Source organism: Botryllus schlosseri, chromosome 7, assembly GCF_051294905.1.
Source record: "Botryllus schlosseri isolate E-star chromosome 7, Bs_hap1, whole genome shotgun sequence".
Taxonomy (NCBI): domain Eukaryota; kingdom Metazoa; phylum Chordata; class Ascidiacea; order Stolidobranchia; family Styelidae; genus Botryllus; species Botryllus schlosseri.
Window position 1 is genome coordinate 22,327,973 of NC_137242.1, and position 14,533 is coordinate 22,342,505.

The window sequence follows — 14,533 nt, forward strand, 5'->3', positions numbered from 1 at the left end:
TATTCTCGGCAGAAGATTTGAGGGTCAGAGATCATTTTGCAATTTTGGATCCATCGGTACCGCATCTGCCCTATGGTAGTTCGCTCTTGATGTTATGTGATCGCAGGTCAAGCTCACAGCAAAAGTCCCTAAACATTCACAAACGGAAAACTGGATCTTTCGAGCAATCTTCTGTAATAAAGCAAGTAAAATTTTTGAGATTGTCAATATGCATGCTCGTTATAGGGTTGATGTTTATGCTGCTAGCGCCATGCATATAATAGCCCGACGTTGAAATGAGAAGAATATCAACAAAGATGTTATAATGACGGGGAGAATTTAAATATATGAACCTACAAAAGCACATTCGAATATAGCCTATAGGCTATAGCCTATCTATACCCTGAAGTTCATGATTGACAGTCACATTTTCCCACATATGGACGCTACGCACTAATTGTTTCATAGCAACGCGTCGTGGAAAACATCATATCTTTGTGGGATTTGTAGTGTTGACCAACCCAAATTTATTGTTTGAACCGTGGAGATTTCAAGTTCTAAAACTTTTTTATATGACTGTAACTGACTGTCAGTTTCAAGTTTCACAGCGATCGCATAGTAATTGAGTGAAATATAGGACAGGAATATCTAGTTCTAGATATCCCTGTATAGGATATGGGTTTTTACGGGTTTATTGATAGTGTCAACATCTGGATTTTTACGATATATCCCAGTGGCATCCTTGCATTGTCTGTCTTGACTTGAGCCGCGGGTAAAAATAATAGAACCGCCGATTAAATTATTAGTGGTTCCTACTGCACCGCGATCACAAACATATTTGATTGATTAATAGGACCCTGTCAATATATAGGTGAGGTAAATTCCACACATTCGTCATGGCCCGCGATATGAAAATACTGCCATATCAAATCAGCGCTACAGGCTTGCGTCGTGAGGATATATAGCTTTCCGACATGCAATGTTGGAGCGAAATCTCAGACAGCACTTTGAACCACATGTGACACACTGAGACACGGCGATACAGTATATATCGAAGAATCAAAATGTATTCGATCTGACCTATTTGTTATATGCTGGATGCCGGCTCTGCCAGGCTAATTTCATTTAGTTTTGCTTATGTTGGTAAATGCTGGAGTAGGCTTATTCAGGAGAACTCACAATAAACGAGGGCGTTGCTTAGTATATATGTGTATAAAATTATGGGCCTCTAAATTGATACGTATGTGTATGTCGAATTATATTCCCAATACACGTATACTTACAGTTACACGCTGTAGATGGGGTAGCTATCAGAGATGAGCGGATTTGAAATTTCTATGTCCTAATCCAATCCAAATCCGAACCTCCAAATCCAAATCCTAATCCATAACTTTCTCATATTCAAGTCCATGTCCAATCCTAGTCCGATTCCAACTGGAGATTCAGAAAAAATACTTATTTATGCAATGGAGGGATTCGAAAATTTTCTTTCACAACCAACGATTCACTTGATTCAAGATAACTTAGTAACCATAAGTACATTAATAACTGATCCGAATAAAGTTTGTCGCCATTCGTCACACGACATTTCAATCTCTCTCTCTCTCTCTCTCTCTCCCAGAAAATAGGTAAATCCAATCCAAATCCTAATCCGTTCTGAGAAAAATGTCTAATCCAAATCCGACAAAATTTCACAAATCCTGTTTTTTCAAAACCTAATCCTAATCCATGCTCATCTCTAGTAGCTATATTCGCAAATCGCAGGGATATGTTAAGATTGGAAAGGCATAACATTCAAATGACAATGGAATGACGAAATATTTGGAATTCTGACTCTATACTGTAATTAATCTAATTCAGGGTCACCGATACCAAAGTCGACAGATGCCTTTTTGTATCATACTGAGACAACTGCGCTGTCCTCTGGTTGACTCTCTTGCGTCACTATCGATTTCGCAATACCTTAGCTTCATGTAATGCTGTTGACCTATAGTCGTCCTATAGACCTATGTGACACGAATTCTTGTCACGACTATAGTTTTCTTAATGTACTGTACATTATACCTAGCTACGACTCTGGCCACATGATGCCACGATGTAGAAGCACAGGTCGGCATATATTACTTTAAAAACAAGTTGTACAAGTACATGTAGCCGTAGCCAACACTCCAGTCCGAAAGATTTGGTTTTTATGATATGATACACATATTAAATCATGATATATCCCGTACGTGTAATAGATTGCTTTATATTAGACAAGGATGCATTCTTGATACCAATTTCGTTGATGTAGGTAACTCATTGTTGGATAAGCTGACTACTTATGTGGTGTATTTTGATCTTGCTATCGATTGTGGGCAAAGCTTACATCACAGCGTCACGGAGTCAGGGGCGGTTCACATAGCCTACGTCGCCCACCCCAACAGCCACCACAAAATATTGACATACTGAAACCTTGATATATCGAGCAAGCTTTCGAGTAAATATTTTTTGTAATCGGCAAGCTTAATGCTCGTTTTAGTTTGTTTGTTTGTGGTATCCACGATATTTGTCAACTACTACGGTCATTTACACCAGGCCAATTTTGTGCATTCTCATTTCGTAGCTGCCGATATGTAGCAGAGCCAACTTCTATGCTAATTATTTTAAGACACCGCTTACACGGATGAGAGGACGAGGAGGAGCCTGGATAAACCTTCAACACTTATGTAGGCATTCTGGAATCGACCGCGGTCCCGTTGGACAGGTGTTGCAGCTGTGGATTATAGTGCTGAATTTCTTTTCATGCTGCTTCATATTCAGAGTGTTCCAAAGTTGAAATGCAAATGGCGAACTATCCAAAAACTTGATACTTGATACTTACCAAAATATAACTTCTATAAAGTATGTAATTCTGCCAACAAAATTGTTCAGTAGAAGTGAAAGTAGTCAAAATACAACCACTTGCGTAGGCAGTGCAAGTAGTCGGAATGGGTATAGCTGACTTGACTACAAAAATAGAAATATAGTGATATGAACAGTATGAACACTAGGGTTGTTCAAAATTTGGAAAATGTTTGGAATTCTGCGTGTCCATCGCTTATTCTGTAGATTATTGTTAAAAAACAATAATGGGCTTGAAAGAAGCTCGCAGGAAAGCCGGTAATATTTGTCTAAATGCGTTTGAAAGTAGCCGTCGGCGAGTGGGCGGGGAATCGATGAAGTGGGCGGGCAAAGAGAAGCCATTAATCCTGATTGGTTGAAGCCGGTAATAATAAGCTAATGATTGGCTGAAAGACCGACTTTGTGAACACTGCTGGTAACGATTTTTGCGTGCTGTTGTGCAGTCGTTTCTGTTGGTGGCATTACAGACATGATATATTGCCTTTGTTAATGTTGTCATCAAGAGTCCATAGTACAACATTGCAACCGCCTAAGTTAATATCTACCTGAAGAATGTGTCAAGTGCTATGTATTGCACAGGTGCTCTCGCTAGTTGAGATACGAATAAACTAGATGCATGCATCTTGCTACCTTCAACCTTTCCAAAAGTTACTGACAGTGAGTGAAACTCAAAAATTTACCACCAGGAGTCAACATCTCAGTAGTACTTGTTATGACTAGTCGACGTCTCACCCATAAACGAACGCATATTACACTTTTTATTCACAATTGAATGAAGGCGAAAAGCACTATATACAAAAGGCATTAAAAAAAGTAAGTTGCAGATCAGTGTTGCATTGTCAGGCACAAGTTGCAGATTACAGGCTTTTGATTAGAGTTGACTTCCTGCTGTCTCCAACTGTCTTCCTATGCTGTTCCACAGCTTGAAGCAGACGGTCTCTTTGTTGTTCATTGTCAGTCAAGATTGCAGCATAGTCTGTGCTTAGCTTTAAACCTCGTTCTGCGGCATCATTAACGACTTTGACAGAACTGATGTAGGAGCTCATTCTGGTGCAGAAATCTGATAAGTGCCAAACATCAACCGGTTGAGCTAGCCACGCCCCAGAGCATTCAAAAACATCAAATATGTACCACGACTGTGGCCCAATAAAATCAGACAAAGTAGTGTCCTTGTTGATGTGTACAGTTGCATTCAACGAGGGCGGGCCTCTCCTGAAACTTGAAGTTCCCTCTACCTGCAGGAGCGTCTTTGCCATATTTTCTCGGGTTTCATTGCTTTCAATCGGCGAAAACAAGGCATATACAGCGGTTTCCTCCACGATATACCAGTCATGCTTTAAAAGCTTTTGTGAAGCAGCTTTGGAAACTTGTTCATCATGTTCCTTGTAACTCAACATGTCCTGGATGAATCTCAAGTCATTACCGGCTGCATAACGACCGATGCTGGAAGCAACCCAGGCAGGGATATAAAAGAGAACTAAAAATAAATTGAAGCGATGCAGCAGTTCCACTTCTTCAGATTTGTAATGTAACTGATCAGCCAACATGAACATCTTCCGAGCATACAGAATTGTGCCTATCCACCTTGCATGGTGTGTTGCACCAGGTTTGTGATGATGTATATCTCCATCTGCACCGAGAAGAGCAAGAGCATTAGTCACACATTGTTTGTAGTCATCCCGTGTGAAGAAATCTTTTCTGGCGAGTAGTAGCTTGAAGTTCTCAACGGTCATTGCTGCTCGTTCTTTAAAGCATATAGGAATAGTCAGAGTCTTGAATTGCTGTTTTCTGTCAAGACTGCTCCAGCTCTTCTTAAGGTGGGCAAACCATGTGTTCTCTGGTCCGGTTGTTGCTTTTCTAAATAAACATTTCCAGACGTCTTTGACTACTAACTCATACACATGGTGCCGACACGCATGCTAAAAAACCTTCTTTCCTAGAAGGTCCTCAAGGATCTTCGCTGCACTCTTCTTCCAGCCGCTGTTGCTTGCTGTGGTGCCAAAAACCAAAGCTGGTACAGCATCCAGTACAGCAACTTGAGTCGTGTGAAACGTTTTTAACAGTTTGATCTGCAATGGCTGCTGTTTTCTTTTTGAGGTCTTTAGCCAGAATTTTGTCTCTTCCCAAAATTATTGACTGGCGAGATTGCCGTTGATCTTCATAAAATGCAATGTCTTCAAGCTTTCTTTCATGTGATAGATAAATGCCATTTTCTATTGTTGTTATGGCATCTCTACTTCCAATATCCCACAGCTTGTCCAAATTATCAATGAATTTTCTTGTCTTACCCTTGGGATCACTTTCCTGTTTCGGATTCTTCTTCAGATCACGCCATCTTTCGTGCAGGTTTTGAAGTGATCGCACCACATGTGATTTCTGCATTGACGCAATTCTCGCCATTTTCCACACTGTCATTACATCATCCACCACCACAGTACATAGTTCATGAGTAGGGGTTGACTGAGGACGATGCTATTTCAGATGCAGCAAGTAACTCATTACTTCTCGTATAGTAGGTAATCTCGAGCCACGGATGTAATCGCAAGTATATCCGACCAAGTACTGCTCAGATTTGGATCTTGTTCTTCGCTGCAGCATGTGTGCACTGTGCAATCTTTCGCCGTTTTGCCTCTGCCATGACTGCACTATTGTTGCTCCAAATCATTAACTACTGCTATCGACTCTGAAGCATTCAAAGAACACGTGTTACAGTACTACTAATGATTCATCAACCCACAACGCGCTTGTACAGAACCACAACCGCTACTAACAGACTCTACCTCAGCAAAACAGACTTTCAATTTAGTAAAGCGAAGCTCCCGAATCCGAGTCAGCTGTTGCAGTAATCAGTGAAGCTTAGCCGATTACCCAATCAAGAACCGTGGTTTCGTGATTGCCCGCCTCTGCTGTCGGTTGCCCGCCCACTCTTCAACAACGACTTTCAAACGCATTTAGACAAATGTTAGCGGCTTTCCTGGGAGCTTCTTTCAAGCCCATTATTGTTTTTTAACAATCTACAGAATAAGCGATGGACACGCATAATTCCAAACATTTTCCAAATTTTGAACAACCCTAATGAGCACCCTTCAGATTTGGGACGCGCTGCAAATATTTTGAGAACTACCGGATTGCCATACGGGTTACAGATGTCATATCAAGGACATCTTAATAGAAATCGTCGATTTCTTTTTTCTGTCATTGGCGAAGTAGTCTTGCCCTCTAGTTGACGTTGGTTTCAGAATATTCCGGTAAAAAGGATCGGAAATAAAACACGTAATAATGCCCACTCCTATATTCATAAATACCACGCTGCGCCGACCGAGTAACATTGACTTTATGATGGCGGCAGCGAACGCATATCCCAGTGCGTCGCACATAAATTGGAGGGAGCTAACTTTGGCGACAAGCAATAAAGTCAGCACGATTTCTTGGTGCCGACAATATGGACTGCTTGCGAGTCGGATGGCATGCCCAGACTGTAATGGAGAAATGGCGGAATTCAAGTCGACAAAAGTCAGCGACGGATTCCGCTGGAGATGTCGGGCCCGCGCCTGCAAAAAAGAATTGCCAATACGGTATGGCAGTTTTTTTTCGGTGCCAACTTGGAACTGCAAGACGTCGTTGAGCTACTTTACCTCTATTCTTACGAAATGGCGACCTAAAAGAATGTTCGACGAGAATGCAAGATGGCTGATGAGACAATTTGTAACTGGAGGAATTACATCCGGGACATCTATTCTAATTCCTCCAATTTCCTCGACAACCCTATGCAGATCGGCGGCACTGGAAGAATAGTGGAGATCGATGAATCGGCGTTTACGAGACGGAAGCATCATGTCGGAAGGCGGGTGAAGACGCAATGGGTGTTCGGGGGTGTCGACGTTGAGTCGAAAGATGGCTTTCTGGTGGAGGTTGACCGAAGAGATGCTGGTACCCTTTTACCAATCATACAACAGTATGTTCGGCCTGGTACGACTGTGATTTCAGATTTATGGGCCGCTTACAACACGGTTGGCAACTTGGGGTACCAGCATCTTACCGTAAACCACCAGCTCACCTTTGTGGACCCCGTCACCCACGCCACGACAAACCATCTCGAATCGATGTGGGCCCGCGCCAAACAGCGCAATAAACGCGAAGGCGGCACGCATAGAACCGTTCTTGAGAGCTATTTATTTGAATTTATGTGGCGTCTTAAATTCGGGAACGATCCGTTCGAACATTTATTACGTGGAATACGTATCGACTATCCCGTTTAAATTTGTTGAGTTGTTGTTGCAGTTCTTTCTTGTTTGCAGTTTTTCGTTGACAGTATTCGTTATATACACATATTGGTGAACAAAGCACCGCGTTGATTGAGTCGTCTCTAGAATTCCTCAGCCAGACATTTATGCGATCATCTCATAAGGTGTATTGAAATGTATGGTATTGTATATTAGACATTTTTCAAGTTAAGTTATACCTGGACAGGAATTTGTAGAGTCTCCGTATACCAAGACATACGAAGTAGATCTCGACCGATTATGATATCGTATAAGGCCGTCGGGGTACGCTACAATTAGCCTAGGAGCCGGCATTTTGGCGCCAGGGATTTCTACGCAACAACACATTTATAAGATTTCGGTTAACGTTTGATTCAGTGTAGATTAGTGGCGATAAATCCGCAAACTTTAGTGTGACACACACATTAACTAACTACAGTAAAACATCAAACGCTGTTGCATTACGATCAAACGTGCTTTCACTGCTCCGCACCAGCCTCTTGACCCTTTCAAAATCTGAAGTTGAACAACTTCACATGATCATTACTTAATTTGTGTACGCCCTAGAGGCCTCATATTGGTTTGTACGAAAAGCTAGCAATCTTCTGATATATATGATTCCTAATTTGAAGGTATAAGCCAGCCATAAGGCATGACAATATTCGCAGCTAACTCCAAAAAGTCGACCTCGTCGTCATAAGTGCTTTCAAAAGCGCTGGTGAATAAATTATGACTTTCGCTTTGCAGCAGCGCGTGGGAATTCAAAAATCCAAACATATCTCTTATGTCATGGGCACTTGGACAGGCAACATACGGCCCGTGAAGGGATTTTCTCCGGCCCGCGGACTGTTTTTCGTCTTACATGATAATGTGGCCGCGGCCCCAGTCTGTCGAGACTCCCCACTATTCGCTTACTACAGGGGTGGGCAAACTACGGCCCGCGAGAGTCTAAAGAAACATTTAAAATTTTTTGATAAAATGCGCACTAAAAATCGAATTGATGCAGGGTTTTTCATCCCATTCATAGTTATTGATATGTATTTAGTAGAATTACATAGTAGAAGGGTTTTTGAAGCTAACATGGTTATGATGCTGTCAGCATTATGTGTCCTGGAACTGAGCCGAAAATTGAATTACTAAATCTATGAATAGATCGCTGCTCACAGATTTATATTCAAATCCTGTTCTAGGAATCGGGCCAACCTACTTTCATCTCTATAGTTTTGACAAATTGGGTATTGAGGTCCGCCAGCCTATGAAATCTCGCCACTATATGTTTCCGACGCGTGTACGATATCATTGAAGCAACATTTGGCTTGTTTTAAATAAGCAAATATATTGTCTGCATGACCTCATTATATAGTGCGGCCCGCGAATGAATTCAGATGTTGAATGCGGCCCGCGAGCTCAAAAGTTTGCCCACCCCTGTCGTACCAGGTCCAATTTTAGTGACTGTATGTTATTATATACGTGTATTGTATGCGCATGCGCAGCGTGCGAGAGTGGAGCTTACGCGTAAGTTCGTACAAGCGAGAAGACTTGCATTATCCGCATTTACCAAGTACTCAACCCTAATGTCGTTTGTGGTAATCATAGTGTTTTTCGACTACAGTGGTCATTTACACCAGGCTCTTATTTTTGATTCCGTAACTGCCGACATGTAGCACGACACACTTCTAGGCTTGTAAGACACCGCTTATGCCAGTCTTTGCCAACTCAAAACGGGTCTCGGGTCACTTCTCAAATTTCATGACTCGAGTCATCCCAACACTGCTGAGTACAATCCCTTACTGATGTATTTTCCCTTCATACCCGTCCTAAATAGAGATATGTAACAGCTATACATACATAGCCTGCATTTATGGCACCAGGCCAAAATATTACGATCTAGATTATCATTCCCCATCCAAGACTTGTAGCACGCCCAATATCTACACTTTCGTAAGACACCGCTTATGCGGAGCAGCTGGCGAAGAAGAGCCAAATTCAGTTTATTATTATTATTAGTTTCATACTTTCAATGTGCGGCACGATACACCAGACAAAGTGAGACACAATGAACAGATAGGACGATATTGAAACAAACAAGTCCGATGTAACATTGTCTGATCAAGATATATTCGGGTGTCTTCTAGTTAGATGTCCTTCCCTTGCATTCGGCCACTACGGAGATATGTTTGAAAGACACTGTAAAATAGCAACGTATGGCGAAACCAATATAAACCCAACACACGCAATTATGCAACCGACTCCAGAACGTGATAATGCCAAGAATCGAACTGATGTTTCATGCGTCGAATTCACCGCGAGGCAACTCCCCCTTGTCCAGTTCACAATACCATGACTCGTGCGAGAACGCAAATGCTATATATCCGGCACCATCGTATTTTTGTTTTGGTGCTGTATTGTTTTACAGGTGCATTGGATGCTCCAAACCAAAAGCCGGCAAGATAAACGCCGGATAGTGACGTATTGATTGAGAGAGACATAAATAAGAGAAAATAAGTGTAAATGGTGAACACGGTTGTTTTACACGTGAAACACTATCAATTTTTACATATTCATGGGGAACACTAATCCGTGATGTTCATGGGGAACATTCCTCGATGTGTGGGGAATAACGAAGAAGTGCCGAAAAACAGACCTAAGTATTCTTGGCCCTTCATTAGTATTCCAACACAATGACTAACATCACTACGCATGGTTGCGCACACCAAGCCCGAGACAAAAAAAACTTGCGGTTGTTCTCAACGAAGCTGGCCACCACTACTCTTTCACTTTCTAAAAGATTTGTCCCTTTCTCAATGCCTTTGAGATCTGCGCAGCATGATTTGTCTGAAACTAGTCTGTACCGGAAGTATCCGTCGATCAAATCCTTATTCACTGGACGTACTGAGTGCTGGTGATCCTCACATATTTGGCCAAATCCTTCTTTTGGCCACTCCACAGGGTATGGTGCTGGCAAGACAATTTGAGGTCACCCGAAATCTTTGTTTCGGTCATAAGCTTCGAGTCTATGTTACAACAATGGAGTAGCTCATAAATTTGCTACGAGACAGACACACAGATGGACAGATAGCCGACTGCCTTGCAATTGTTTATAAAACCCAGCTTAATTATAGTGGTGCGCATACCGCAGCAACACGCCCTAATTACCTTTCCAATAGTTGACTTTTCCGGCCAGATGTCTTCGCTCCACGTTTTTTCAATTCTTTACAGAGTTCTTGTAGCAATTCCATCACCTTCATTACCCATTACAAAGTCATACAAGAACTGCGAACGTCGCTCGGGTACAGTGTTGCCACTCTAGGTTCCTGGAAAAACACTAGATTATGTCATGAAAAAACACTAGATTGGCGGAAAAAACACTAGATTAGAAAATTGCAGTAAAAATTTGCCGTTGCCAAGTAATCATGATGACCAAGGTACAAATCCATAGATAAGAAGTGTTCCACACATGAATTCGATACATATGCTTGATATTCTGCGTGATTATTCAATGAAAATTAAAGAAACGAATTCAACAGAATAAGAAAAAATCAAATATTGTCGCTTTCGAATTGTACGGCATCATAAAAATTATCTTTCGATTGCACACCATCCATCAAACAAGTATCTTTTGTGTGGCATCTTGCTCACTACCGTACATCTTCAACCTAACAATGGGGAGGTGTCCAGGTCCATGTACAGCATACTTCATTTCCACACATACAGTGGAATCAATCAGTTTTATTAATATTTTCATCGTTTCAAAACACCACAAAACTGCGATACAATGAAAAGATAGGAAGGTGTCGAAACAAATTGGAGTAGTTTTAAAGATGAGACACCCACTTTGGCTTAGGCGGAGTAAAGAAGAGACATGCATACCGAATGAAACGTAATGTAGAGAATATAAGACGCAAGCGACAGAATGAGGTGGCATAATGGAATGTGAAATGCCAAGAGAATCGTCATGAGCTTCCCCAGTAAGGGGAATTTTGATTCACCGAATCCATTGTGTACAGATTTCAATTTTTGCCAAAATTCTGTTGGAGGGCATTGACTGATAATCTGCAGCTCATTTTGCAAATTTACCAAAGCAACCCGTTCTCCCAACAAATCATCAAGTTCATCAAATAATATCATTGAGGGAAATTGCACAGCTAGAGGAGTGATTGATTTTACTTTTCGTTGTGTTGCTACGCTGTGTTGCTAAGACTGTTAACAGATTCAATGCACTCAAGTACGAAAGTATGCTGTACTCGGCAAATGAAAACCTTGCCCGAATCAGCAGAGTGAGTTCAACAAGAAACGACAGAGCAACAGAGCGAAATCGCATTTACAGCGCACCCTGTTACGTAATAATTGCTTGTTACCGCACCACCACATAGAATCGTTGAAAACAAACACAGCCAGAGACACCAATTCGCCTTATTAGCGATAAATTTAGCGTGTAATTTAGTATTCTAATGTTAGAATATTCATTGTTCGCACAATTGCAGAAAAACACTAGATTAGCAAAATTGTGCGGAAAAAAAACCTAGAACACTAGGACGACCGAAAAAACACTAGATCTAGTGTTAAAACACTAGGAGTGGCACCACTGCTCGGGTACTGCTGATGTAAAGAGTCACACGCAACTGCAACGCGACTGAAAAGACCAGTAGCTCTCGACTCTACCAAGTGGTGACCGCAGTTTACCCTCTCATTAAAATCTCTCAAAAATTTTGGAGTGAATTCGTAATTTCAATTTGCATGTCGACGGATGCCAACACATACTAATTGAATTAGGTGTCGACGGCCGCACAAATTCCCATCTACAGCAACAGGTTGCCCTTCCCTCATCTAATAGTATACATATGGTATGTCTTACGCCATGTTTGAATCCGCATTCCACTTGTTGAGTCTTTAACATTTCTGACAAATTTCCCCAAACTTGTTTGAAAAACATTGAACAGGACATCAAATTATTTCAAGGTAGGTTGTACTGAGAAATCCTAATGCTGGTAGTGACTACATAAAGCACGGCATCGTTATGTACTGACATGCTAAATAGAGAATGTCGACTGCTTGCCCACATTTGGCGCTAGTGAGCTCATGAGGCCTTGGCAACGGGACGCCGGGTTATATTTGCTTTACTATAGTATATGATACCTCATCTATCCAACGGTTGTAACAATATTCCAGCACGTGAATTAGTGAAAATAACTGTATGTCGGCTTTTTGCAATTTTTTTGTAATAATAAAGATAATAGCAACTGTTTGTAATGCCAGGATGTCGGTTTATGGTAGTTTAAGTGTGTATCAACTAAAGCAACGATTGAGCGGAAGGGGAGCTTCGACAAGGGGAAGAAAGTCCGATCTTATTGAACGGTCTGAATATATTTTATTGAGATTCTACATTACTCCGATGACATTCAATTTTATTTTCAGATTGGAAGCGTATGACTGGAATAATGATTTCAGGGAGGACATCACGTCGCGGCCAGTAACGAAACACTCTTCCATTGAGTGGCGAAAAACTGGTTTTAGGGAAATATCTATGTCGTGTCTTGAAATCCTAAGAAAAATCGTTACGTTTTTGTGCATCGAGCTGTATTTTGTTACGGCTGTCGGCGGTAGTAGCGACTATACAGATCGGTTCTAGACAACGGCTATAATTTGTTCCGATCCAAAAGAGTCCTCGCAGCCAGTTATAGTATCGGTGCACAGTCCAAAGTTTTCTTCACTGGTGTAGTTGGAGCTACGATGAAAAAGAAGGTGTTGAGAATTAAGATTCAGTCTATTCTCAAAGATTGTCATCGTTATAGCTGGGATGTCATTTGTTGTAGGTTTAGGCTAATACCGCATAAGGCTTCTCGTCGACTGCGACTGTCCAGCTGGAAGCGGCAATGGCTCTTGCAAGCACTTAGCATGTTTCGCCCACATGTTGAGCCACTTTTTACACTCGGGTGAATTAATTGGTACGGAAAGCTGCACCTCTACAATCCAGATGTTCCATCGACCGATTCTCAAGACCGGTAGGCCTATGCTTTATTACGTATTAAACATTTTCGTTTATATCGTTTAATTCGAATTCTTTGCTCGCTTCAGTATCCCCTGTGAAATGCTCGGAGATGAACAAATTCAATTTTAACTAAAAACCCACGACGATCCAAGACCATTCCGTTTCCGCAACAACCAGAGCAATAATGCCTACGTCAGAAGCCAGATAATAAATTTTTGTGGAGCTACATCGATGGATCTGTTTATGCGATATAACTACGACAAGGCTGACTTACAGGCAGCTGTAAATGACCACGACTACCTCAAGAAGCCATTCACCGAATTTTGGGTTGATTCCGCCCTATTGGTATGCACGCCATATGAAATTATATTTTTACTTGCGATACGCCAACAACAAATATCCTTCAAGGTTTCCGAAGATGATATAAAGGAAATCGAGAAAAATTCCAGGCATCAAAACCAAGTCCGGTTTTGGAAGCACCAACGGAAATGGCGATTAACCTCGTCCAATTTTGGTGCAATATTCCATGTAACAGAAAGAAAAAACATGAACAGCTTTATGGAAAAGCTGTTAAATCCGACGGGTAAGCGAGTATGTCTGCAGAAGTGATGCGGTGCCATATAAATTTATACTTTAATATCATTTCTTTAGATATGCATGTTGGAGAGGTAAACTTTGATTTACATCGAATTTAACAGAATTACACACCGAGCCAGTGTTGTATGGTAAGACAATGGAGAATTCTGCCATTGAAACATTTGAGAACATCACTCGCCGATCGGTGGAACCGTGCGAACTGTTCGTACACAAACAGTTCAATTTCTTGGGAGCAACGCCTGACGGCACCACTGACAACGGGACGGTGTTAGTGGAAGTTAATTGCCCGTGGTCGTGCAGAGATTGCAAAATAATGCCGCAAAAAATGCCATATCTTGTCCGAGACGACCAAGGGCGGCATGATGTTAAAATACGGGTGTAATTATTTTTGCCAAGTTATGGGGCAGATGGCCATCACAGGAATCCACACCTCGTTTTTTGTTGTTTTTTCTCCTCACGACGTGTTTATTGAAAAAAAATATCTTTCGATGAGACGTTTTGGGAGAATAAATTGTTACCGAAACTGTGTAATTTTACGAAATGTACCGTGTACATATCGCTAAAGCGTAGAGCACATTTGCGTAAATCGTACGCGCGTACGATTTTCACTATCTAACTAAGTTGGCCAAAACGAGAGATTACGTCATCGCTGAACGAAAAGTGAGAATAAATTTAGCGCTGTGCCGCATGTTGTCGCTGCCGAGTGTCAGCAACGCAACAATCAAAATCACAGACCATGAAATTCGTATTGTACCAATGGCAACAGTAACAAACTTTGAAGTATACGGTACTATGGTAGCAACGCAATTTGTAAGTAAACAGT

At 41.5% G+C, this 14,533-nt stretch overlaps 1 protein-coding gene and 2 long non-coding RNA genes across 4 annotated transcripts in view; 2 read left to right on the plus strand and 1 right to left on the minus strand.

Moving 5' to 3' along the window:
- LOC145443012 (uncharacterized) overlaps nt 1–5,988 on the minus strand; it is a 70,473-nt gene extending 64,485 nt beyond the window's left edge. The window contains exon 1 of the long non-coding RNA XR_013916266.1: nt 5,249–5,988. This is a non-coding gene — a long non-coding RNA (uncharacterized LOC145443012). The remainder of the gene's footprint in view (nt 1–5,248) is intronic.
- Nucleotides 1–14,533, plus strand: part of LOC145442973 (uncharacterized) — a 153,860-nt gene that overhangs the window by 22,214 nt on the left and 117,113 nt on the right. The window lies entirely within an intron of this gene.
- Nucleotides 11,781–14,532, plus strand: LOC145442936 (uncharacterized). Of its 2 annotated transcripts, XR_013916175.1 has the most exons (4): nt 11,781–12,479; nt 12,540–13,126; nt 13,200–13,458; nt 13,522–13,654. XR_013916175.1 is itself a non-coding variant. In XM_080320990.1 (3 exons), exons 2-3 carry the CDS (start codon nt 13,345–13,347, stop codon nt 13,720–13,722), a joined length of 315 nt encoding a protein of 104 aa, XP_080177116.1. In that variant the 5' UTR covers nt 11,781–13,126; nt 13,200–13,344; the 3' UTR covers nt 13,723–14,532. The 2 variants fall into 2 exon arrangements, 1 of the variants encoding a protein (XP_080177116.1); XM_080320990.1 differs by having other exon boundaries at nt 11,781–13,126; nt 13,522–14,532.